The sequence below is a fragment of the Xyrauchen texanus genome, chromosome 47, assembly GCF_025860055.1.
Source record: "Xyrauchen texanus isolate HMW12.3.18 chromosome 47, RBS_HiC_50CHRs, whole genome shotgun sequence".
In the NCBI taxonomy this organism is placed as follows: domain Eukaryota; kingdom Metazoa; phylum Chordata; class Actinopteri; order Cypriniformes; family Catostomidae; genus Xyrauchen; species Xyrauchen texanus.
In genome coordinates, this window is record NC_068322.1 from 8,749,913 (window position 1) to 8,774,745 (window position 24,833).

The 24,833-nt window shown below is 38.1% G+C and overlaps 2 protein-coding genes across 8 annotated transcripts in view; one reads left to right on the forward strand and one right to left on the reverse strand.

Annotated features, from left to right (window-relative positions):
- LOC127639009 (podocalyxin-like) overlaps nucleotides 1-24,833 on the forward strand; it is a 30,323-nt gene that overhangs the window by 3,207 nt on the left and 2,283 nt on the right. Inside the window, exons 2-7 of one of the 3 annotated variants that reach the window (XR_007969919.1) lie at nucleotides 6,421-6,611; nucleotides 6,698-6,727; nucleotides 7,820-7,931; nucleotides 8,401-8,444; nucleotides 8,543-8,692; nucleotides 9,242-9,506. Coding sequence is in view for 2 of the 3 variants with exons in the window: in XM_052120813.1 (XP_051976773.1) it covers nucleotides 6,421-6,611; nucleotides 6,698-6,727; nucleotides 7,820-7,931; nucleotides 8,401-8,444; nucleotides 8,543-8,692; nucleotides 9,242-9,436 (722 nt within the window). In the remaining variant the exon portion in view is untranslated. Of the gene's footprint in view, nucleotides 1-6,420; nucleotides 6,612-6,697; nucleotides 6,728-7,819; nucleotides 7,932-8,400; nucleotides 8,445-8,542; nucleotides 8,693-9,241; nucleotides 11,935-24,833 lie in introns of those variants that run through there. The other 2 variants (XM_052120813.1, XM_052120814.1) reach the window with 2 other exon arrangements.
- The window catches only part of LOC127639008 (muskelin), a 30,918-nt gene continuing 20,138 nt past the window's right edge, over nucleotides 14,054-24,833 (reverse strand). For all 5 annotated transcript variants that reach the window (XM_052120811.1, XM_052120808.1, XM_052120807.1 and 2 more), the window contains 6 exons: nucleotides 19,610-19,757; nucleotides 18,722-18,836; nucleotides 18,123-18,262; nucleotides 17,313-17,415; nucleotides 16,849-16,903; nucleotides 14,054-16,685 (listed from right to left, as the gene is read on the reverse strand). In XM_052120811.1, the coding sequence (XP_051976771.1) occupies nucleotides 16,564-16,685; nucleotides 16,849-16,903; nucleotides 17,313-17,415; nucleotides 18,123-18,262; nucleotides 18,722-18,836; nucleotides 19,610-19,757 (683 nt within the window). In that variant the 3' untranslated portion in view covers nucleotides 14,054-16,563. The remainder of the gene's footprint in view (nucleotides 16,686-16,848; nucleotides 16,904-17,312; nucleotides 17,416-18,122; nucleotides 18,263-18,721; nucleotides 18,837-19,609; nucleotides 19,758-24,833) is intronic.

Here is a 24,833-nt window from a genome sequence, read left to right on the forward strand (position 1 = left end):
AATGCAAAAACAACTAAATATTAAATATTTCCAAGGACCAGAAAGCACTCATTTTGACACATCAAAAAGATTTGGAGTGTGAGAACAAAATAAATATATATTTCAGGCTACAGATGTTGCAGTACTTATGTAGAAATTTCTCAGTTTTTCAGCTGAGCCATACCAACATGTACTCAAGAGAGGTGAGCTCCTCTTATCTGGGATTACTGGAATGGTACCTTCAGAGTCCCCGTGAGGGCACGGAAGCCCGTAGAAAAGATTATGCGCTTCTGTGCGGAGGTAACCAAGAATACTGAGTATCTTATCCAAGCAGGAGGACATTTTGAGCAGGGAGATGTATGGAGGTGTGAAATGTCTGTATTTTGTCTAAACAGTCCCTATACTGATATGTGATAGTGTCAGGACCAGTAGCCCTATCTGTCGGTAATAAACAGACCGCAACTGACAGCAGGGTCAACGAGGGTCAATCCTAATGATAAAACCATTGGAAGCCACATGAAGATGGTCGAAAGGAAGAATGATATCTGCAAAGACAACAAACCATCTCACACTAAGTCCCTGATCAATTTTCATTCATGCACTAACTGCAGGTTGTTTTCTATACTGCATGTAGTTTAGACTTAGCTTAGACCAAAAGGTCTACCAAAGGTCTTAGCCAAGTGAAATGGCTTAGAACTGGAGTTGCTGATTAGCAATGGACATATTTTCAGAGAAGCAAAGCTCCATGATAAGATGGTGATTAAACGGAAAGCTAAATATAAGACCACTGGCCCCCCAACCAAAATAAACAGCCTCTTGTCACTACCCCCCATCCTGATGCCAACAATGCCTTGTTGCTACAACCACCACCACTGATTGCTGTGATAACCCATTGGGTCAAGTTTTACAAGATCTTCATCCTGGGTGGTCACTGAAGGATTATGGTAAAAGACCAGCTGGCAATGGAAATTAATTGGTCAAATGTGTAAGAGTTTAGGTCACCTAGTACATAAAGCCTTGGACTGATCAATATAAACAGTTGTCATGGTATCTGGAGTTAACCAAAGATGTTTTTTATCTGCAGAGTATTGTTTTTTTCAAAGCAATCTGCTTACTGTCATAAATAATGTCTCTTCTCACAAAGCTATAATTTTTTATGTTACTTCACCTCAGCAATTTCTATCTAAAAGATACAGCCATTGGTAACATAATGCAGTTCTTAACAACAATAGCCTAAAATGAATGCTGGATTGTTTTCTTTCTTGTGCTTGATATTATTAGATCTGACACAGTGCTGCTGTGGCAATACAATATTATGTAACAACTCTGTTTTGCCAATTAATGTCTGCGGTTGAGATATTTGTAAAAAGGTTGCCGAGCATAACTCTGAGCAAACACTGAAAGAGTAAGCTCACATACAGTCAATGTGCAAATGTATAATTACTGTATGAACTTGAGAGCCATAAGCCAAAGAAAGGCTATTGTTTTCTGCCTCCAGAGGCCATGAAGCAGATTTGGACACCATAGCCCTCTGCAGTTCCGCCCATAAGAGTAGGTGTGTTACTTTATTGTATAGAGTGTCCTGTTCAAATTGACTAAAAACAGTAAACAGTAAACTCCCAATGCAGTGTTACATCAAGACATATTAATAGCAATATGAGGAGCACAAATACATAAAATCGCACATTTACTAAATTTGGCGTGCTGGTTGTTAATAATAATGTGTATGCTGAAAATGAACTGTATTAGATAATTGCTACTGTTCTTATAGATTCATCTAATTATTTAGCTATTTGTAAGGCCATCAGGAACAGACAAATTACTGTAGTACCTTAAGATAGAGATACATTTTTCCACATATCAATTGGTAATAAAACAAAAAACGACAAATTCTCTCCAATGCCAATTTTTTAAACAAGCACTGCAATTATATACATTCTGCATTCAATTAAGTAATGCCATTCAGCCAAGTCAACAAAGTCAATTATAATCATAATATATGACTACATAGTGACAATGATGATGCCATAATACAGGAGTTATAATATAGAGGCTATTTGGAAGTCTAAGCGATACTAAATAGTGTAAATAGCACCCAAAAGCATCATCTTTGCACTAAGTGAAAAAAGTGTTAGATACTATTTTCACCTCTACTACGTTACAACAATGTTAATATAGTAAAACCATGGTTCATTTTACCCGGATCAAACTTTTCTCTCAACTTCTCTACTTTCACCGTGACCAAATCACTGCAAGGAACCTTTATATACATTTTTATTTAATATTATAACCAAAGTAGTATTAAAGGAAATATTAAGGGGCAGATTCACTAAGAATGATTTGCAGCCGGTAAAAGCTTTATTTTTTTGAGCATGCACTCTGTGCTGGTTTAGCATCCAATTCACTAATGAAATTATGCATAAGACGCAAACATGCCAACAGAATCTCTGCTGAATGCAAACAGTATATAACGGAGGATAACGCACACCGCTGTATTTTACTCATTCTGCCTGAACTGTACAGAATCAATTTGATCCAGACACCTGGATCATCTCCGAAACATGCAGAATGTGTGCTTGGCAACACCACTCATATGAAAATATGCCAGATTATAACACTCTTCTCCATCATTTGATGATTATTTGAGTAATTACTGCTGATATGATCAGTTGAATATGTTCACAAACATCTCTTTTAAATAAAATTAATTTATCCACCTACTTTCATTTGGTGGTAATAATATGATCTAAATTGGGGCAGACAATTTTTGTGAATGAAGCACAATCCACAATGAGACTAATTTGCATACAAAGGAGGCATGGTTGCATGGACAGAAAAGATTATGACTTCATTTAAATATTCAAGACGCAGTGCAAATGTCAGTGCTGACTGTGGCTGCTAAAATAAACTCAGCAAAAAACAAACATATCTTTTTCAGGACACTGTTTTTTAAAGAGAATTTTATAAAAATACAAATAACTTTACAGATCTTTATTGTAAAGGGTTTAAACAAAGTTTTCCATGATTGTTCAATGAACCATAAACAATTAATGAACATGCACCTGTGGAATGGTTGTTAAGACACTAACAGCTTACAGACGGTAGGCAATTAAGGTCACAGTTATTAAAAACTTAGGACACTAAAGAGACCTTTCTACTGGCTCTGAAAAACAAAAGAAAGATGCCCAGGTTCCCTGCTCATCTGCATGAACGTGCCTTAGGCATGCTGCATGGATGCATGAGGACTGCAGATGTGGCCAGGGCAATAAATTGCAATGTCCGTACTGTGAGACACATAAGAAAGTGCTTCAAAGAGACAGGAAGTACAGCTGATCGTCCTCGCAGTGGCAGAACACGTGTAACATCACCTGCACAGGATCGGTACATCCGAATATCACACCTGTGGAACAGGTACAGAATGGCAACAACAACTGCCTGAGTTACACCAGGAACAGCACAATCCCTCCATCAGTGCTCAGAGTGTCCGCAATAGGCTGAGAGAGGCTGGACTGAGGGCTTGTAAGCCTGTTATGAGGCTGGTCCTTACCAGACATCACCGGCAACAACGTCACCTATGGGCACAAACCCACCTTCACTGGACCAGACAGGACTGGCAAAAGTGCTCTTCACTGATGAGTTGTGGTTTTGTCTCAGGGGTGATGGTCGGATTTGTGTTTATCATCGAAGGAATGAGCATTACACCGAGGCCTGTACTCTGGAGCGGGATTGATTTGGAGGTGGAAGGTCTGTCATTGTCTGGGGCGGTGTGTCACAGCATCATCGGACTTAGCTTGTTGTCATTGCAGGCAATCTCAATGTTGTGCGTTACAGGGAAGACATCCTCCTCCAAGTGGTACACTTCCTGCAGGCTCATCCTGACATGACCCTCCAGCACTAAGTTGCAGGTATTTTGCGTTGAAATACCACATGTAAAAGTGGCGCAACCATTTAGTGAATTTAAGAGAGCGGTAGTCCGTACGAAACAAAAAAGAGCATCCACAGCATTTTTACACACCACGCCACTGATGCAACAGTTGGGGTGAAGTTTGTCTTTAGTTTCAGTGTTTCTACCAGACTATTTGGGTGCAATAGTGGCACTGTGTGGCAGGTGCTTTTTGCACCTAGTGCAAGTACTCTGTATAAGGTATTCTTGGAGGGACAATCTCAGAAATGCGCTAACTGATTATGTGAACACGATTACTTCCTAATTTCCATAGGACCATAACCTAGGTGTCTACCGTGACGGCTGTAAGGCTGCATAAGGCTGCTCATGCAACATGCTAGTGCCACAAGAAAAGGTGAACACGTTTAAATTGATCCAAAGATGCTTGTCTGATGGCCAATGATGGTTGTCAGTTACTCAGCAGAAAAGGGTCAATGTCAGGGTACCTGAACATCCAGTCACAACATGTCGGGTTGTTATCATGTTAGTGTACCTTTAGAGCAACACAGGCTGCATTGAGAGTCTGTGTTAACACTATCAGACAGAACTGATCAGAAATATTGTATTGGTTAATCAGTATATCATGCTTATGCATCTTTTTAATAAGTTGCTATATGTGTTCCTTACAGGTGCCCTCCTGCATGGCACACACTCTGATTTTCCCAGTACCCAACCCATGCAAACCACTCCAGCCACTTCGCCAAAGCAATACAATCCAACTACCTCACCCTTGCAATCTGTTTCTACCGAGACATCCTCGCAAACCAGTCATTCTGCTTCCATACAAACTACTGTGCAACAACCTTCTGTCACCACACAAATAGGTTCAAAAATCGCTGATTTATCCTCTAAACCATCTGATTCTAGTACAAGCCAAGCACTACCCATCCCGACTGGCATACCTTCGACAAATGCTGCTCTTACGGTCTGAACACACAATCCTGAAAATTCAATTACAAATTCTGTTAGCCCCACCTCATTAACCCAAGAAAAGTCAAGCTCAGGTAGATCCTCAGCTACTACCCACAGCCAAGATGGTGCTTCTGACCAAGTTACAACATTAAAAGACCTATCAACGGCAACTGTTCCAACCACAACTGAGAACTCCATATCCCATAACAAGCCACTGCCTACAGAATCCTCCACACAGACTGCAACCAGCAAATATACCATTGGGTCAACAAGTAAGACTTAATTTACATTAGTTACACTCATTACAGCAAAGCAATGTCAATGGAATTAAACAAAGAATACAACAGAATAAGGGGCCGTTCAGACCGAAAACGTTCTTGCACTAAAAAAAGCTTGAGGCAGCACAAAGAATAACAGAACACAGGTGTCTCTAGACACCTCAAATTAGATTTCCTTTTTTTTGTCTGACACTATAACATTAACATACACTTAAGAATATTTTTTTTATTCCAAGGTTTTTGCACAAAGCGGTGCTCTGAAACATGTCTTAAACAAGAACGCCATATTCCTATTCCTCTGATTAAGCGACTAAGAGAAAGTGGTTTAACACACCCAGGTTTCTCCCAAAGAATGTGGCTTTTGTGGTCATGTAAATGCATGAGTGGTGTTCTTAAGAGGTTTTTGAGGAGGGCGCATGTGCGTGAATAGACCGTATAACAAGTGACATAGGATGGAGCCCAACAACAAGACAACACAATGGAGAGAATTCAACATTTTAGGGAGTACAGAGGGAAAAGAATATACACTTTAAACTGTACCCAATTATACACACCAATGTAAAATATTGACAGTCCCTCACGTTCGTGTATCTGCGCTCAAGTGCATTTTGGGAATCCAAAAATGTTGTAAGAGAGAAACCTCACTATTGCAGTGCAGTGTTTTTTACACAAGCATCGCAGTGAAATTACATTGCTGTGGAGAAAACTGCTTACTGACAAAGTTGCATGTATATGGGAGTAAAGAGTTTGCCACCCTTATAGTAAATGTAAATTGGAACGCCACTTTATAATAGTGTCCATGTAAGTCTACTGTAGTCATTGTCTAAAAAACTTGACTGTATGAGAAACTGAAAAAAAAAAAGAAAGGGAAAAAAAAAACAGTGAGATTTGGTGCAACCATCAAAAAGGTCCATTTAGTGTAGCTTTACATAGAAAAAATAACTGAACGGCCCCTTAGACTTCTGCACAAGTGGAATGGCACAACTTCAACACACCTTGAACTTTTTTCAAATACTGTTAAAGGGATAGTTACTGAATTATCATTCAATCATGTTACAAACCTGTATGACTTTTTATTCCATGGAACACAAAAGGAGCTATTTTCAAGACCTTTCATGCTGCTCTTTGCCATACAACAAGAGAATATCAGAAAGAGCATTGAGAGCAATCTTCAAAGTATCTCTTTGGTGTTCCACTGAAGATAGAAAAACATACACATTTGAAACTACTTGAGGTAAATGATGACAGTAATGCTTATTTTGTGTGAAATTTTACTTAAAAATCTTGTCCTTTTAATTGGCTTCTCAGATGGTGAAACACTGTACCCAAGAGCACCAGATTCTACATTTACCATCTCTCAGAGACATCAGACACAGAAAATACCAACAACAACTTATCAAATCACATTTGCTCCGATTCCAGGTTCACGCAGACATGACGATGACAACACGACTAGCATCTCTACTCCCAAAATAGGGGATTGGACTCCAGGAATTTCTGTAATACACCAGAAAAAAAACTCATATTTGTTTTCATTCCTCATGCTGATGTTAAAAATATATATATTTTTTGTTCTCTTCTGCAGCACAACTTTGACTTGAGCAATGCTACTGAGGTGAGAATACTTGACATTTTGAACACATGGTTGTTTCAACGTTCCTTCTCCTTTAAGCCATTAACACATACAATTATATATATATATATATATACACATACAGGGTTGGAAGTGTTACTTTTGAAATGTATTCCACTACAGATTACAGAATACATGCTGTAAAATGTAATTTGTAACGTATTCTGTTAGATTACTCAAGGTCAGAAATGTATTCAAAATACTTTGGATTACTTTTTCAGCACTGGTTGATTTTTTCACTTGTTTTGACTATAAATACTCTGCCAGTACAGGAAGACAAAATACACATGTTAAAAATACATTCTCTGAAAAACCTAAATATCTTATACAGTGTTGTTTCTAAAACAAGTTCAATCAAATTGATCTTGTTTTAAGGATTTTTAGATCTTTTTTTTTATAGGAAAACAATACAAACATTATCATCAAGAATATGATTTTTGCCCAAATATCAATGGTCTTACAAGAAAAAAGAAGCTACGAATTTTCTTCATAAAAAAATATGATCGTGCCTGGTAACATGTGCATTTAAAATGGCTAGAAATAGCATTTTAGCTTAGCATAAAGCTGACAATTTACACAAGATTTATTTCTTCTGCTTCAAACTTACTTTAAACTTACTTCTCTGTCTGCTCGTATGAATGTAACACATCATAAGAAAGTGTTTCACCGCTTTTCAAATGCACTTTGGATCGCATCATTTATATGTATAAATGTTTTCCATATAAAGGCCTAAATATTAAATAAAACAAATGACAATAAAATGCAAAGTAATCTCTTCAGTTATCAAAATACTTTTTGAATGTAACTCTAATTACCAATTATTTCAATTGTAACTGCAGTGGAATACAGTTACTTATATTTTGTATTTTAAACGTAATCCCTTACATGTATTCTGTTACTCCCCAACACTGTATATATATATATATATGAAATGTCCAAAGACTTTTTAGAGCCACGGCATACAGTATGATTATTTCAGTGGTGAATTTATAACTGATTCTCTTTAAAATAATCCGAACATGCAGCCAAAAATGGAGTACTACCATTTTAATAATTGTTCTGTTCATTGGACAGGGGAACATCCTGTTTGAAGCCTGTAAAATATTGGGTCCAAAGATGAAAGGTCATTGTTCTGTGACCATGAAGATAGAAGGCAAACAATTAATTGCAACATTTACAATAAACGGTAAGTGAAATGTTGTTTTACAAACATATCTGGAGTCTTTTCCAACCTTTTTTTTGGAGGCCAGAACAGCACACATTTTGGTCCTTTGTTCCAAACGGCAAAAATGATGCCTTCAGAGAGCACTTAGAAGGGAGAACAATCATAATAGCCATGCTGTAAGATCATCCTAAACAGTTTCCAATAAAAATTACTTAAAAAGTTAGTTCGAAATGCCCATTATTTTTTATCCTGGGTGACGCATCTGCACGATTCATTTTGAAAATTGAGGTAAATTATTTGAGATATTACCTGGAATTTAAATCCATTTAAACAAAACAGGAATCATAGTTTGGGAACTATTTAAATGATAGTCTATTTTATCCCCCAATTTTGTTAGGTGCCACTAGTGGCTTAGGAGTTAGACACCTTTACTAACAAAAAAAATATTGTAAACCATACTCTAGTAATTCATATATTCCTCTCTTTATAGCTCATCATCAGATCCCACAAAAACTCTACAAACCCCCAGTACAGGTAAGGGGTTTTACAAACCCTAAAAGTATTACAGACATATTGCCAGTCTTTCAGGATGGCTGTTAATTCTCAAATGCACCTCGCTGTTGTCTTTGCAGGTGAATAATATAAATGAGGAGAATAGAAGCAAAGGGTCAATGCCAGATACACTGATTGCCATTTTGGCTTCATGTAGTGCACTGGTGCTCATTCTGTGCTGCTTTGCTGCATACTGTGCCTATCACCGCAGATCCTACAGAAAAAATCAGGTAACATCCATAAGAGCTCTCTCACTCACTTCCAGACATAAAATAAATTAAAACACAGTGTCACATTTTTGCAATGCCTCTGCCATTTTGAACCTCAATAACAGTATAACACATGTTACTCATTATGATTAGTTCATCAAAATAAGTATAGATAAATGCTTCTAAGGATGTGTACTCACTGGTTGCATGTAGAAGTAATTTAAGGCAGCATTTCTCAATCCTTGTCCTCACGAACACCAGCACTGCACATTTTGAATGTTTTCCATTTTTGACACATCCATTTCAGGTCTTGAGAGTCTCTACTTGGAAGCTAATTAGTACAATGAGGTGTGTTAGTTGTTAAATACAAAAAAGGGAGGGGGTCATCATTGTGAACTTTATTTTGTTTCAAAACATCAAAGAAAATTTAATGTATATGACACACTATTTACATATCAGATTTAATCCTCACAGACAAATTTGATTAGTTATTTTGTGAGTGTAAATGTAAGCATTGACTCTATCGTTTTGTACTGCCTAACACCTCGATGCATTCCTCCATCTTGGTAGCAACACCTGACGGAAGAGATGCAAACAGTGGAGAAAGGTTACCATGACAATCCCGCATTGGAGGTGATTGAGGTACAGCCAGAGATGCAAGAGAAGAAACGGGCATTGAACGGAGAATTCAACGACAGCTGGATCGTCCCCATAGACAACCTGCTGAGAGAGGACATACCCGATGAAGAAGACACCCACTTGTAATGGCACAGATGAGCTGTCAGGAGTATGCAACGTGCTGTTCTCGCAATGGTAGATTGTGACCAGCCTGAATGTAAGGAAAGCACAGATTGCTGTAAAGAATATCAAAAGACCATGGTTTCATTTGGTGCCCAGATGTGCATGCTGTAATTAGGTAGTTCAGTGCTGGCGATTAAGGAAAACTTAATGTCACACAGAATACTCGCAATTTATCTATGGAAAAGGGAAAATTCTGAGTTAAATACATGCGATCAAAGCACTGTGGCCTTTGCTTGTGCCTTAACCTTTAGCCTATATGGGTTTTTATTCCTTCAACACACTTGGATCATAGCTCTGTTCCAAAACCACACAAAGAAACATTTAATTGTTTTCATTCTCTCTAAATTACAGATTGTGTGTGATGTACGATTAGAGAGGAATGCACATTATTTTGGCTTTATATAATGTTTATTTTTCATGCTTCTTACCCAATTGGTTTGCTTTCTGTTTAGGGAAGATTTAAAACTCATAGTCAACAAATTACACTGTGACCAATGGATAAATTATCATGGTTAATTAAACTAAGGGCCATCTTCAAGCATGAGCACAATAAAATTGGCCTTGTGAAACTGTCTAACAAATCCATACAAGCCCTTTTCAGTATTCTGAAATTCTATATGCATCCATTCAGCAAACAAATTCAAAGGCACCTTAAAGGGACAGGTTAACCCAAAATGAAAATTGTCATCATTTACTCAGTTTTTATTTTTGGGTAAATTATCCCTTTAAAGTAGTAGAGGTCCTGAGGTAAGACTGAATTTGCAAAATTTGAGTGAATCATTATCTTCCCTCTGTTCTGTTTGTGTATTTGTGTTTGTAATTGTGCTAGTGTGAACAGATGCATTTTTTGTTAACCAGAAACATTCAGTGGCAAATTCAATTCAAACTCAAGTTTATTAGGTGTATTTACAGGTATTAAATCCACATGTGTCTGTCAGTCTATAATCAGATATGTTTTTTGTTTTAGTACAGAGATGTCAAAACCGGGGCCTGAAGGCCAAAGTTGACCCGTGATGACCTTTTATTTGGCCCATCTTGTTATACAGTCTAGAGGAATAACTATTTTTTTTAATTTTTTTTAAATGCCATTGACACAGCTCTTCATTGCATTAGTTAAGCAGATTCCAGAATAACGTTTATATATATATATATATACTGATCTGCCACAGCATTAAAATAAGTGACAGGTGAAGTGAATAACATCGATTATCTCATTACAATGGCACCGGTCAAGGGGTGGGATATATTTGGCAGCAAGTGAACATTTAGTTCTTGAATTTCCTGTGTTGGAAGCAGAAAATGGGCAAGCGTAAGAATCTGAGTGATTTTGAAAAGGACGAAATGGTGATGGCTAGATGACTTGGTCAGAGCATCTCCAAAACGGCAGGTCTTGTGGGATGTTCCCGGTATTCAGTGGTTAGTACCTGCCAAAAAGGTCATGGTTCACTGATGCTCGAGGAGCGAAGGCAGACTTAATGCTGGCCGTGATAGAAAGATGTCAGAACACACAGTGCATCGCAGATTTCCGCATATGGGGCTGCGTAGCCGCAGACTGATCAGAGTGCCAATGCTGACCCCTGTCCACCGCCGAAAGTGCCTACAATGGGCAGGTGAGCATCAGAACTGGTCAATGGAGTAATGGAAGGTGGCCTGGTCTGATGAATCACATATTCTTTTAGATCATGTGGATGACCGGGTGCGCGTGCATCGTTAACCTGGGGAAGAGATGGCAGCAGGATGCACCATGGGAAGAAGGCAGGCCGGCGGAGGCAGTATAATGGGAAACCTTGGGTCATGACATTTATGTGGATGTTACTTTGGCACATACCACCTACCTAAAGATTGTTGCAGACCACATACACCCCTTCATGGCAACGGTATTCCCTGATGGCATTGGCTTTTTTCAGCAGGACAATGCACCCTTGTTCAGGAATGGTTTGAGGAAAATAAAGTGTTCAAGGTGGCCTCCAAATTCCCCAGATCTCAGTCCGATTGAGCATCTATGGGATGTGCTGGACCAACCAGTCCATTACATGGAGGCCCCACATCACAACTTACAGGACTTAAAGGATCTACTTCTAACATCTTGGTGCCAGACACCACAGGACACCTTCAGAGGTTGTGTGGAGTCCATGCCTCGAAGGTTCAGAGCTGTTTTAGCGGCACGAGGGGGGACCTACACAATATTAGGCAGGTGGTTTTAATGTTGTGACTGATCGGTGTATAATAAAAAAAAATATATATATATATGAGAGAGAGAGAGAGAGACACACCACTGTCAAATTATCAGTTTCTATGGATTTACTATTTAAAAGGTATGTGGTTTGAGTAAAATGAATTTTTTTTTTTCATTCTATAAAGTACTGACAACATTTCTCCCAAATTCCAAATAAAAATATTGCCATTTAGGGCATTTATTTGCAGAAAATTAATCTCAAATAATGCAAAGAAAACATGTTCATATTCATTTTAAACAACACAATACTAATGTTTTAACTAAGGAAGAGTTCAGAATTCAATATTTGGAGGAATAACCCTGATTTTCAGTCACAGCTTTTGTGCATCTTGGCATGTTCTCTACCTTTCTTTCACATTGCTGTTGAGTGAATTTATGCCACTCCTGGCTCAAAAATTCAAGCAGCTCAGTTTTGTTTGATGGCTTGTGGCTATCCATCTTCCTCTTGATCACATTCCAGAGGTTTTCAATGAGTTTCAGGTTTGGAGATTGGGCTGGCAATGACATGGTCTTGATCCGGTGGTCCACCATCCACACCTTGACTGACCTTTCTGTGTGGCATGGAGTATTGTCCTGCTGGAAAAATTATGGGAACATTGTCAGAGCGGAAGGAAGCAAGTTTCTACCAGGATAACCTTGTATGTGGCTTGATTCATGCGTCATTCACAAAGATGAATCTGCCCAATTCCAGCCTTGCTGAAGCACCCCCAGATCATCTCCAATCCTCCACCAAATTTCACAGTGGGTGCGAGACACTGTGGCTTGAAGGCATCTCCAGGTTTCCGTTTAAACATTAGATGACCAGTTGTAGGATCAGTGATGATCTGGGTGTGCTTCAGCAAGGCAGGAATCAGTCAGATTTTTCATTGTGAAGGACACATGAATCAAGCCACGTACAAGGTTATCCTGGAAGAAAACTTGCTTCCTTCTGGTCTGACAATGTTTGTCAGCATTTTTTCCAGCAAGACAATGCTCGATGCCACACAGCCAAGTCAATCAATATTTGGACGGAGGACCACCGGATCAAGACCCTTTCATGGCCAGCCCAATCTCCAGACTTGAACCCCATTGAAAACCTCTGGAATGTGATCAAAAGGAAGTTGCATGGCCACCAGCCATCAAACAAAGCTGAGCTGCTTGAATTTTTGCATCAGGAGTGGCATAAAGTCACTCAACAGCAATTTGAAAGACTGTCAAAGCATGCCAAGATGCATGACAGTTGTGATTAAAAATCAGGGTTATTCCACCAAATATTGATTTCTGAACTCTTCCTTAGTTAAAACATTAGTATTGTGCGGTTTAAAAATGAATATGAACTTGTTTTCTTGCATTATTCCAGGTCTAAAAACACTGCATCTTTTTTATCCAAATAAATGCTCTAAATTACAATATTTTTATTTGGAATTTGGGAGAAATGTGTTCAGTACTAAATAGAATAAAACTAAAATATTCATTTTACTCAAACATATATCTATAAATGGTAAATACAGAGAAACGGATAATTTTGCAGTGGTCTCTTAATTTTTTCCAGAGCTGTATATACACATTATAAACAGTATATTACGATATCATAAAGGAGGGGAACCAGGGCAACTTTTATATTTTAATATAATGCAATGCTTACTTTTGGCCCACGGCTCTCAAACAAATTTGATATTTGGCTCTTTGTAGGAACATTTTGGGCACCTGTGGTTTAGTGATGTTTCATTAAATTATTTAAATGTTGATTTCACCAAATCATTAAATTACTATTGTATTTACATGCACTACACCAATTTTTGCTGCCTCCATTTAGTTGATCTATTTCCACCAAAGTATTTAGGTTGAATTTTTAGCTGTATCTTGTATGTCAAATCAGTTTGCTGCTGTGTGCAAATGACAGGGGTCTGATACACTGGAAGCCACATCTCTGTCAGATCAGACGGGAATGGCCATGATTTCTAATACAAATAAAAACGTTTTTATAATAAAGTGTTTTCCTGCAAACTCGACTAGAGCAGTTGCATGACATGTCAAGTGGTGTGAAATCCAATACTATGCATGCTATAACTATTTAAATGGCCTCATACTGATTTAGCATTTTAAAAATGCATTAGTTAAACCAAAAGACCATTCACGCCAAGAGCCAAAAAAAGAAGAAAAAAAAATATTATTATAATGGTGGTGACACTTCACCTCATAAATAAACTTGCACACATAAATTAAACTTAATTTTGAAAATAAATAAATAAATTGACAGAACATGAGCTTCTATCACCCATTATCACATGACACAAAAAGCTTTGATTGGTCTGTATGTTAAAGGAAGATCGACACAATGTTTTTTTTTTTAAAGAAAACTTGAACAAAATACAATCTTTATTCTTTATGTACATTACATACAATGCAGTTCTTTAATAGTTTCTACACATTCATGAGAGCCACAGCGTAGTGCTGACATCTCACCGTCCACGCTCAAGAGATGAGGGGACGCACAGAGATGAGATTTCCAGGAGGGAGGAAAAGAGAACCTGAAATTTCATCTCTGATACTTCAGAAATGTACACCAAAAGCAAGAAAATGTATTTGGCATTGACAGAGATAATTCTCTGGTTATAAGTGTAAATCCTCTAGTGTATCCTTGATTTATTTTTTCCTCTTTTCTTCCTGGCATAAAGACAATTCTAAAAACTAAAGTCAAAGAAAGCCTTGAAATCCAAATCGTGAACACGCAAATTATTTCCATTCCTGGAAGGAAATCGATCACGATTAATCAAACAAATCATAAATGGGCTAATCATGGAGAGGTCACATTTCCACTCTGGTGAATTCCCAAGGATAGTAAACCCAAAATGAAAATTCTGTCATTATTTACCCTCATGTTGTTCCAAAACCATATGACTTGCATTCATCCATGGAACATAATAGGAGAAGTAAGGCTGAATGTTACCCCGTCATTCACTTTCATTGCACTGAAAAAATAAAAAAAGATAATTTTGTACATCATCTCCTTTGATGTTGTTCCACAGCAGAAAGCAAATCATGTGGGTTTGGAACAACATGAGGGGGAGTGAATCATGACAGAACTTTCATATTTGGTTGAGCTAACCCTTTAAGTATATCTATGCAGATATACATCTGACTGCACAGAACCAAAACAAAAACTAATACTGAGTTCAGAGGGACTGAAACATGACACTTAGTGAGGTTGGGAGAACATATCAGCAGAATGAAGCATAGTTCACACTGTTCTTTAAGCCTTTAAAATTTTTTGCATGGGTTAGGCAAAGTCTTAAGCAAATTTAAAATGAATTACAGGAAGATGATAATTTCCCATGAGAATAGGGCAAACACTTCATACTCATTGTGCACAGGGAGAAAAACAAAACTGTTGTAAAACTAATGTGACAAACAAAGTTTTCTGGGCTTCAAAAAAAGATACGCACAGCTCAATTACACACACACAACCACATGGAAGACAACCCTCCAACATGTTTTTGTCTGTCTGTCCATGATTGTAAACAATCTAAAGCTCATACGGAATGAAGGGCATACAAATGTCTCAATGACATCATAGAGGGAAACATAAGACATCACTATCAGGGTCTCACACACACCCAAGATCACCAAGAAATTATAATAATAATATTAATAGTAATAAATAATGAGGGGGCTCTTTAGTATTCAGTGGTCCAAATAAAGCTCCTTTGAGCTGGTACCAGTAAGTTCAACATTTAAAGCTGAACATTCTATGTAACATAGCAGTATGGCACCTGACTATATCGAATTTCAGATAAAAGCAGCCACACGTGGACAAAAACTTTAGCAAACACAATCAGCAATCTACATTGTTAGAGAACTTCAAGAACTCAATGGGATTCATTTACCAACTTTTTCAGTTTTTTCCAATTGTGGTATGAGAGTCTAATTACTTTCCAATGGATAGAAGTGCAATGATCTGTTATAAAAGTGCTACCAATTTTTGCCTTCCTCTACACACACACACACACACATGCGCACACACACAGTGGAAAAAATGTCTTGTGCTAAATATAAATGTGTACACTACACATTTACCTTAAAACATGTTTTTATATTCTTTGCCAGATTTGTGGATGGCAACTTGTAGTTGTGGAGTTCAATGTCTAATCGCTATTGAAGAAACAATGATGTCATGACAGCATCCAATAGCAGCACTCAGGTTAAAATGGAAGCCAGCATCTAAATCCAGTATTGAGAATGGACAAATGCCTCAGAATGGTTCATATTTCATCAATCAAAAATGTAATCAAATGACACCATTAACAGCCTCTGGAATCAGAAAACAGACTCTGGGAGGCAGCTCTGATCTTTGCTTCTACCGCCTTGACCAGCTTTACACACGTATGTTCATTCATAAAAAAGGGATTTAAGAGAGCAAGGTGGAAAGGAACCCTTTTTGATCACAAATTGTTCATAAATCAAATCCACTCATTTTACAATGTAAACTGTTCAGATTTATGACTTGGCTATTTTTCAACCAAGAGAAATCAAGAGACTATATTCAAGAGGAAAAAACTCAAATGATAACACTGAAATAGACTTGGAACTAAGCAGATAAAAAAAAAAAAAAAACTTCATATTTTGGCAGATATGTAGAATTCAGATTCTATTCACTCGGACACCACTTAAAATAATGCAACCCTGGCACTTCAGAGTAGAGATGTATATTTTTGCATTTTAAATATGTATTAGTGACGTTTAAGAGGTCTGTAGAAGCGGAAAAACAGGTGGGCATGGCACACCTCACGTGGAACATGTAGAAAAATAATTCCGGTTTTGGGTGGGAGGAGTTTGAGAGGTTTCGGAGGGTGTGGTTTAATGTGTGTGGGCATGGCTACATGGTGATGAGGTCAACAAGGTTACCCTTGGGCGGGGTCATATTGTCAGGGAAGAAGTTAACAAGCATGTCGAAGAGTTGTGTGCGCTGGGCGTATGTCTGATCCACGTCTGAAAATCCTGTGATTAAGACAAAAAAAGGGAAACATCAATATCAAAGCAATAATAAACACATTTGTACAGAATTGCACACAAGTAGGACATGACCAGAGGGCAATTTCTCCTTTCAAGAAATAATTGCAATGATGTGCATAAATGTAATCTTAGCAGACAGATAGCTTACCTAGAGGAATGAAGTCTGAGCTGGATTTGAACAGAGCAGAGGGCAAGAGCTGGAACTACAGGAAACAGACACAAGCAAGCATAATTTATGAAGCTGGTTGTAATGAAGATTTTTCAAAAGCTCTTTTTTTGATCGGCTTAAAGAGGTCTTTGCATGTTTGTTAAATTTCTTTTGAATAGCGAGTAGTTTTTGTATATTTAAATTGGAAATATAAAAAGTGGCTGGTAAAAATGGGCATTAACAAGTTATTCTGGCTGGTGGGCAAAAAGTTAATTTCCAACCCTTCACTCATTGTCAATATATAAAGATGAAAAGACTTTGAAATACTGGAAAAAAAAAAAAGGAAAAAAAACAACATCATTAGATGTTTGTATTTTTAAATAAATTATAGTTTGTAGAACAATCTAATATGAGAATCAACAACAGTTGGGCTTTGAGTATTTCACTGCAAAGCGAGTCCTGACCTCTTTCGTCTCATCAGGATCTGAATGGTCTACGGTTAGAGACAGGTCATTCTGTAGATACTTCAGTGCATTCAGGGGCTCCGTCTGAGCCTTCTCCTCAAACCTGCAAATCATTTTATGTAGTTTCAAAACTTGAATGTAAAAAGACTTATAGTTACTGTGTTTCTCTAAAAAATATGTGGCCACCAGAGGACACTAAAAGATCAGAAATCAAATGCACAAATGGAAAACTACAACAGTAATTTAATCAGAAGCTGCAGTGCTGCATGATACTGCTGCAATTGCATAACATTACAGCTGAGCTCTAATAGGTAACACTCAGACAAGACAGATCACAGTAGCATCAAAGCAAGTTTATGTTTCCACACCACCACTTTGACGCAAACGATTTAACATGAAACAGACATGTAAAAAAAAAAAAAAAAACTATCAACATTTAGAAAATAAAAAGCGTATCTCTTAGTTTCCTTGGCTTAAAACAGAGACAGATCAAACTTCTCATATCATTAAAATTATTCTCAACCACGATTTTCCAATCAAGCTCTGGAACTGAGAGGTCAGAATAAGCCAGTTGGACAAAGGTGACTCAGTTTGTTCCTGGAAGGAAACAGATGTCTTAACCCTGCCCTAATCCTAACCATATGGAGCCTATCAAGCTGAATAACCTGCCAGGAAAAGTGGATGTCACCTTTCTCCCATCGCGTCAGAATAATGAATAACACCTATCGATCACAGAGTTCAGCTCAAATTTCAATTCAAGCAGAAATTACCAGGTGAAACATTATGAAGGTATATTTCATGCGTTTGTACCTGTATTTGCGAATGAGGTATTTGCAGTGTCGAAGCAGATATTCTTTGGAAGGGCGGCAAAGCTTTAGGGACCAGAAATCATCCAATCGCATTTTAGGTGAGCTGGACTTCCCTGGGTTTCCACCGAAAAGGTAGTGCACCTGTGTATACCATATCATTGGATCAAACCACAGCTAAATACTTTGATTAATCAGTACAGTAATGAAGAAAATTTGTATTCATAGTTCGAGCTGTCAAAGTTCGACCATTAACGTTAACATTTTCTAAAAAAAATTTAAATTTCTTTGAAATAACTTGCAATGACGAATGATGCAAAATAAGATGTGTGTCAATTTTAAATGTGTGTCAATTACATTTTGATTTCAAGCTGATTTCTTGTGTCTTGATCAAGGGCACAATAGTGGTCATTTATAAATTGTTCCTTTTTGGGTTCAAACTAACAATCTTTGGGTTCCATGTTATCCTCAACCACTAATTAATCCAACCTCACATTCCATAAATTGAGCATTGTGCACAAGAGTGCATTGATATAAACTTTTAAAACTTTCAATGCATATTTGTGCATATTTTAAAAAACAATATGGTGAAATCTTTAATACCTTGTGCAATTCATCATAGACTAGCTGGTGTGCAAAACGAGGACAAGGTTCTTCTTCCTGCAGGGCCTTAGTGGGGTTTTCTTTCACCGCCTGGTCATTCTTATAAACACAAGACCTGCACACAAACACAGTTTTAATTTAATATCAGCATAGGGCACACACACCTGCCCACCCAAATTCCGACAAACAAACAGATGCCCGAAATCTGCGTACCAGACCCAAAGGAAACTGACAATCTGATCTTTTAGAAGCAGTAAACCAACAAGCGTACAAAGAGAACAAAATGTTTTTTCCTAGTTTAAGTGCAGAGCACATTTAATACACACACACACACACACACACACACACACACACACACACACACACACACACACACACACACACACACACACACACACACACACACACACACACACACACACAAGCAGCTACACCCACATGCAAGCAGAGAACATTCTGTTCCTGTTTGATGGTCACCAACTCCATTTCAGAAGGTCAGACAGGCCTTTGAAATACTTATTCTTCTCTTTTTTTAATATATGTGAATGTGTTTGTGTGTGGAGAACACCATTTACATAACGGATCCTTGTATGATGTACAATTGCAGACATCATACATTCTTCAGTGCATTGAATTGTGAACAAACCCAGCATACAAGCCTCATTCCGCAAGGAGCAAACAGATTTTCTCATCATAAATCGAGAGATTTTCTTTCCCCAGCAGTGTACAGCAATCTAAAACCTCAAGAATTAAGCACTTGAAGCCACGTTGTGGATTACTGATGCAGACTGTGCTCTGGGCCACAGTGCAAAAGGCAACTCTAACATACTTATTAGAATTCAGTGCACCATGCCACACAGATGGAGTGTGTGCAAGAAATCTACGCACCAGTTGTTGCGTGCAATGTCGTAGATCCAGAATGAGTTGCGTACGTTCTCCTCACGTTTGTCTTTGTCTTTGCTGAGTCCTGATAGTACATGAATCTCGTTCAGCTCCGGGTCAATAGTGGCACGCTGGGTGAACCCCGTCATTGGCACTGAAACACACAAACAGTTAACCTTAAAAGAATCATATCATGAGAAATTGCATTTTAATATAAATAAATAAAGTTAATTGTACTATGTAAACATACTTTAACTTTCAAAATTAAGTTCTATTGAACCCAAAAATGAAAATTCTCTCATCATTTACTCACATATGACTTTCTTTCTACTGCAAAACACAAAAAAAGATTTCTAGAAGAATATCTCAGCTCTGTGGGTCCATGGAGGGTGGCCAGAACTTTGAAGCTCCAAAAAGCACATAAAGGCAGCATTAAAGTAATCCATTAGATTTCCGTGGTTTAATCATTCATCTGAAGCAATCCAATTAGTTTTAGATGAGAACAGACCAAAATGTAATTCCTTTTTTCACTGTAAATCTTGACATCTTTCTCCTTGGGGAGCACGATTTCAAGCTTACCTCCTATAGAGCCATCTAGAGCTCTGCGCATGCATCAAGCACTAGCAAATCTAATCGATCTTGAAATCATGATCATGCCTAGAGATTGCAATGGCAAGATTTATAGTGAAAATGTGTTATATTTTGGTCCGTTCTCACCTAAAATCATCTGGATCACTTCAGAAGACATTGATTTAACCACTGGAGTCGTAAAGATTACATTTATGCTGCCTTTATGTGCTTTTTGGACCTTCAAAAGGTCTGGCCACCATTAATTTGCATTAAAATGACATACAGAGCTGAGATATTCTAAAAAAAAAAAAAAAACTTAATTCTGCAGAAGAAAGTCAGTTATACACATCTGGGATGGCATGAGGGTGAGTAAATAATTAGAGAATTTAAATTTTTGGTTGAACTATACCTTAAACCTGCAAGCTAAACCTAAAGCTGTAAAAACAATTTGTTCTGAACTTTCTGATATACGTCCGATTAGCTAATGCATTAACACATGACTACCCACATTTATACATCAACAATGTCAATCAGCCATTAAAAAAGGATTTCAGTCAAAATGACTTACTATTAGTGCTGTCAACCAACTAATCAAATTAATTAGTTTCATGAGTGTGAATGCTATTTTTGCTGGTCTATGTGCAGATGCATCAGACGGATGCTTTGGAAAATCATGCTGTGGTTTTGTTTCAGTGGATTTTAGAATCTCTATTCATAAACGTCCCATTTTTACGATGCTGTATCAAGTTTATTATAGTCTGAAACTTTATAAAACATGTCTCGGGGGCCTGGGTAGCTCAGTGAGTATTGATGCTGACTTCTACCCCTTGAGCCACGAGTTTGAATCCAGGGTGTGCTGAGTGACTCTAGCCAGGTCTACCAAGCAATCAAATTGGCCCTGTTGCTAGAGAAAGTAGTCACATGGGGTAACCTCCTCGTGGTCGCAATTAGTGGTACTCCCTCTCAATGGGGCACGTGGTAAGTTCTGCGCTGATCGTGGAGAATAGCATGAGCCTCCACGGTGTCATGCACAGCGAGCCACGAGATGAGCAGATTGACTGTCTCAGAAGCTGACGCAACTGAGACTTGTCCTCTGCCACCCAGATTGAGGTAACCATGCCACCACATGGACCTAGTAAGTAATGGAAATAGGGCATGCCAAATTGGGGAGAAATGGGGATGAAAAAAAAGAAAGAAAAATGGCTAACAAACGCAAAACAAATAACCCTGAGGAACACTAGACTAATGGCATGCTAACAGCTCAGATATATCAAAAATGAAATCAAACTCTTTAATTCTGGTTTAATATGAAACATGCTTATTGAGTTACATTGCCTTAGGGCTGTTTAATTAGTTTTAATGAAATCACGACATGGGAATTTGGCATTTTCAGCAGGATTTCACTGATTTCATTGGAATATTTGCATAACTCTGCACACTTACTAAAAACCTCAAAAATTAAGCACTTGAGATTGCTCCATGGATCACAGATTAAGTGTTCCGTGTGTGTTTCATAGTTTTCTGTTGCTCTACCAGTTGTGCAACAAGAGCTAGAAATGTCAAGGCTGTGTGTTAGATTCCCAGACTGATAAAACACATTGAATGCTATAAGTCACTCCGGATAAAAACAAATGCAAATTAAGGCATATTCCCTTTCATCTGATACAGAATATATAAAGTGCTCTAGTTCCGTTTACCACCAGCAAGAGTCCCAATAGAGACCCAAAAGGTCACAGACACTTTTCATAATTAAGAAAGAGCTGTTATAAACATTAAGGTCTGCTTGTGAGAATTCAGTTTAAGATCACTATTTCTTTTCTGGTAAATTGTGTTCTGTTCAGTCTTATTTTTGTCTCTTCTAGCTCGTTCTTTTCTGTCATCCCCGTCCTTAGCGCACACACTTCCTGTCTCTCTAACGTGATAACAGAGAACACAGAGAGCCTTTTTATACTCTCTCATTCCACTAAGACGACCCATTGAGATTTTACACTATCCATTTATGGGAACAGGAAGTGTGTCACTGGCCTGTGCCTGCACAATTTTTCTCATGCTTCACAGAGCTCTCACACGCTTTCACATTCTCACTCTCTCTATTCTTCATGTGAAATTTCTGTTGAATTTAGGATCATTCTCTGTACTTTGCACTAGAGCCTTGGGTTATATTAGTTTTGAAATATGTTATTGAAATAATAATGGTATTCTTTCCATTTCTGACTCTATACTGTTAATCTTAGGTTAGTTTTAGTTTAGTGTGGCAGCAAAAGTTAATGCATTAGCTCAGTGGTTCCCAAACTTTTTACAGTGGCATACCCCCTCATAACATTCACACAAGGTATTTAGAAAATATGTATATTAATGTTTGACCGATATGGGTTTTTTAATTGCCGATGTCATTAGATCCAGAGCGCAGGGTGGCTAATACAATGCCGATATATAACACAATTTAATATAGTAAATAACGTAATAAATTAATAAACTCTTATTTACCACTATATTTACTCAATTTCACACCAAATTTTAACTTAGTAAAAAGAATCTTAAAAAAACATATTGTATTTCAAATGGTAGATAACAGTTTCTTCTGATTTCTGTTTAGTCATCAAATTTCTTTCATTTACCAGGAAGGAAAGAACAGTACACATAGTAGTCCAGCAACCATAGATTGTATGCACATGTTAGCAATCGCGTTTTCTCAAAAAATACAGAGCGCTTTTACTTTGAAGTTGCACTCACACACTCGTGAGGATCCAGTGTGAGCAGCAATCACCTGACAGTTTAAATGGCCTTGATTGCCTGCTTGAATTGTCATGGAGTGACTGTCATGATTTGTGAATGAGAGCAACTTTTGATCCTGATCCTGAAGTTTTTGATTCTGGCTGATGGATTACGCGCTTCAGAGGAATATGCATTTACATTTATGCATTTGGCAGACGCTTTTATCCAAAGCCACTTACAGGTCCAATTATTACATCTCTTTTTATCATTTTAGATGTGATATCTGCATACTGGCAGATGTATATAAAAGAAGTTTTATTGATATTTGTCTTTTAATCACTAGGAAAGTTACAGGGAACTGTTGAGGAGAGACTGTTAGAATACATGCTTAAGAAGAAGATTTATGAGCGTTCCACAGGATGCTGGATCTGCTGAAGTTGTGTGAGGTTGGATTTTTAGATCTGTTTAAACAAGATATGCAGATGGAATTTGACATTAGTTCTATTGATATTTGCCTTTTTATAATTAGACAAGACAGTTAAAAGTTACAGGGAACTGTTGAGGAGAGGGAGAATGAAACAGGCAAGCACTTTAACATAATGAGCTCAAAGCTGTGAGTTGCACACCGGTCTATTATTGTAGAAACACGATGGCACGCAACAAAAAAATGAAGCGTGACTGGTCGTTTACATGTCTCAGTTGCTTCATATGTAAGACGGCGATTCTCAGAGCCCTCAAGAAACAAATCGGCCAATGTCGATAATTACAAAATTCTGAATATCGCCCGATTTATCGGCCTCGCAATATATCGGTCGACCGCAAATGTATACAGTGGGAAACGGAAAGTATTCAGACCCCCTTACATTTTTCACTCTTTGTTATATTGCAGCCATTTGCTAAAATCATTTAAGTTCATTTTTTTTTCCTCATTATTGTACACACAGCACCCCATATTGACAGAAAAACACAGAATTGTTGACATTTTTGCACATTTATTAAAAAAGAAAAACTGAAATATCACATGGTCCTAAGTATTCAGACCCTTTGCTGTGACACTCATATATTTAACTCAGGTGCTGTCCATTTCTTCTGATCATCCTTGAGATGGTTCTACACCTTCAATTGAGTCCAGCTGTGTTTGATTATACTGATTGGACTTGATTAGGAAAGCCACAAACCTGTCTATATAAGACCTTACAGCTCACAGTGCATGTCAGAGCAAATGAGAATCATGAGGTCATAGGAACTGCCTGAAGAGCTCAGAGACAGAATTGTGGCAAGGCACAGATCTGGCCAAGGTTACAAAAAAATTTCTGCTGCCCTTAAGGTTCATAAGAGCACAAGGCCTCCATAATACTTAAATGGAAGATGCTTGGGATGACCAGAAACCTTCCTAGAGCTGGCCGTCCGGCCAAACTGAGCTATCGGGGGAGAAGAGCCTTGGTGAGAGAGGTAAAGAAGAACCCAAAGATCACTGTGGCTGAGCTCCAGAGATGCAGTCGGGAGATGGGAGAAAGTTGTAGTAAGTCAACCATCACTGCAGCCATCCACCAGTCGGAGCTTTATGGCAGAGTGGCCCGACGGAAGCCTCTCCTCAGTGCAAGACACATGAAAAAACACCTGAAGGACTCCAAGATGGTGATAAATAAGATTATCTGGTCTGATGAGACCAAGACAGAACTTTTTAGCCTTAATTCTAAGCGGTATGTGTGGAGAAAACCAGGCACTGCTCATCACCTGTCCAATACAGTCTCAACAGTGAAGCATGGTGGTGGCAGCATCATGCTGTGGGGGTGTTTTTCAGCTGCAGGGACAGGACGACTGGTTGCAATCGAGGGAAAGATGAATGCGACCAAGTACAGGGATATCCTGGATCGAAAACCTTCTCCAGAGTGCTCTGGACCTCAGACTGGGCCGAAGGTTCACCTTCCAACAAGACAATGAC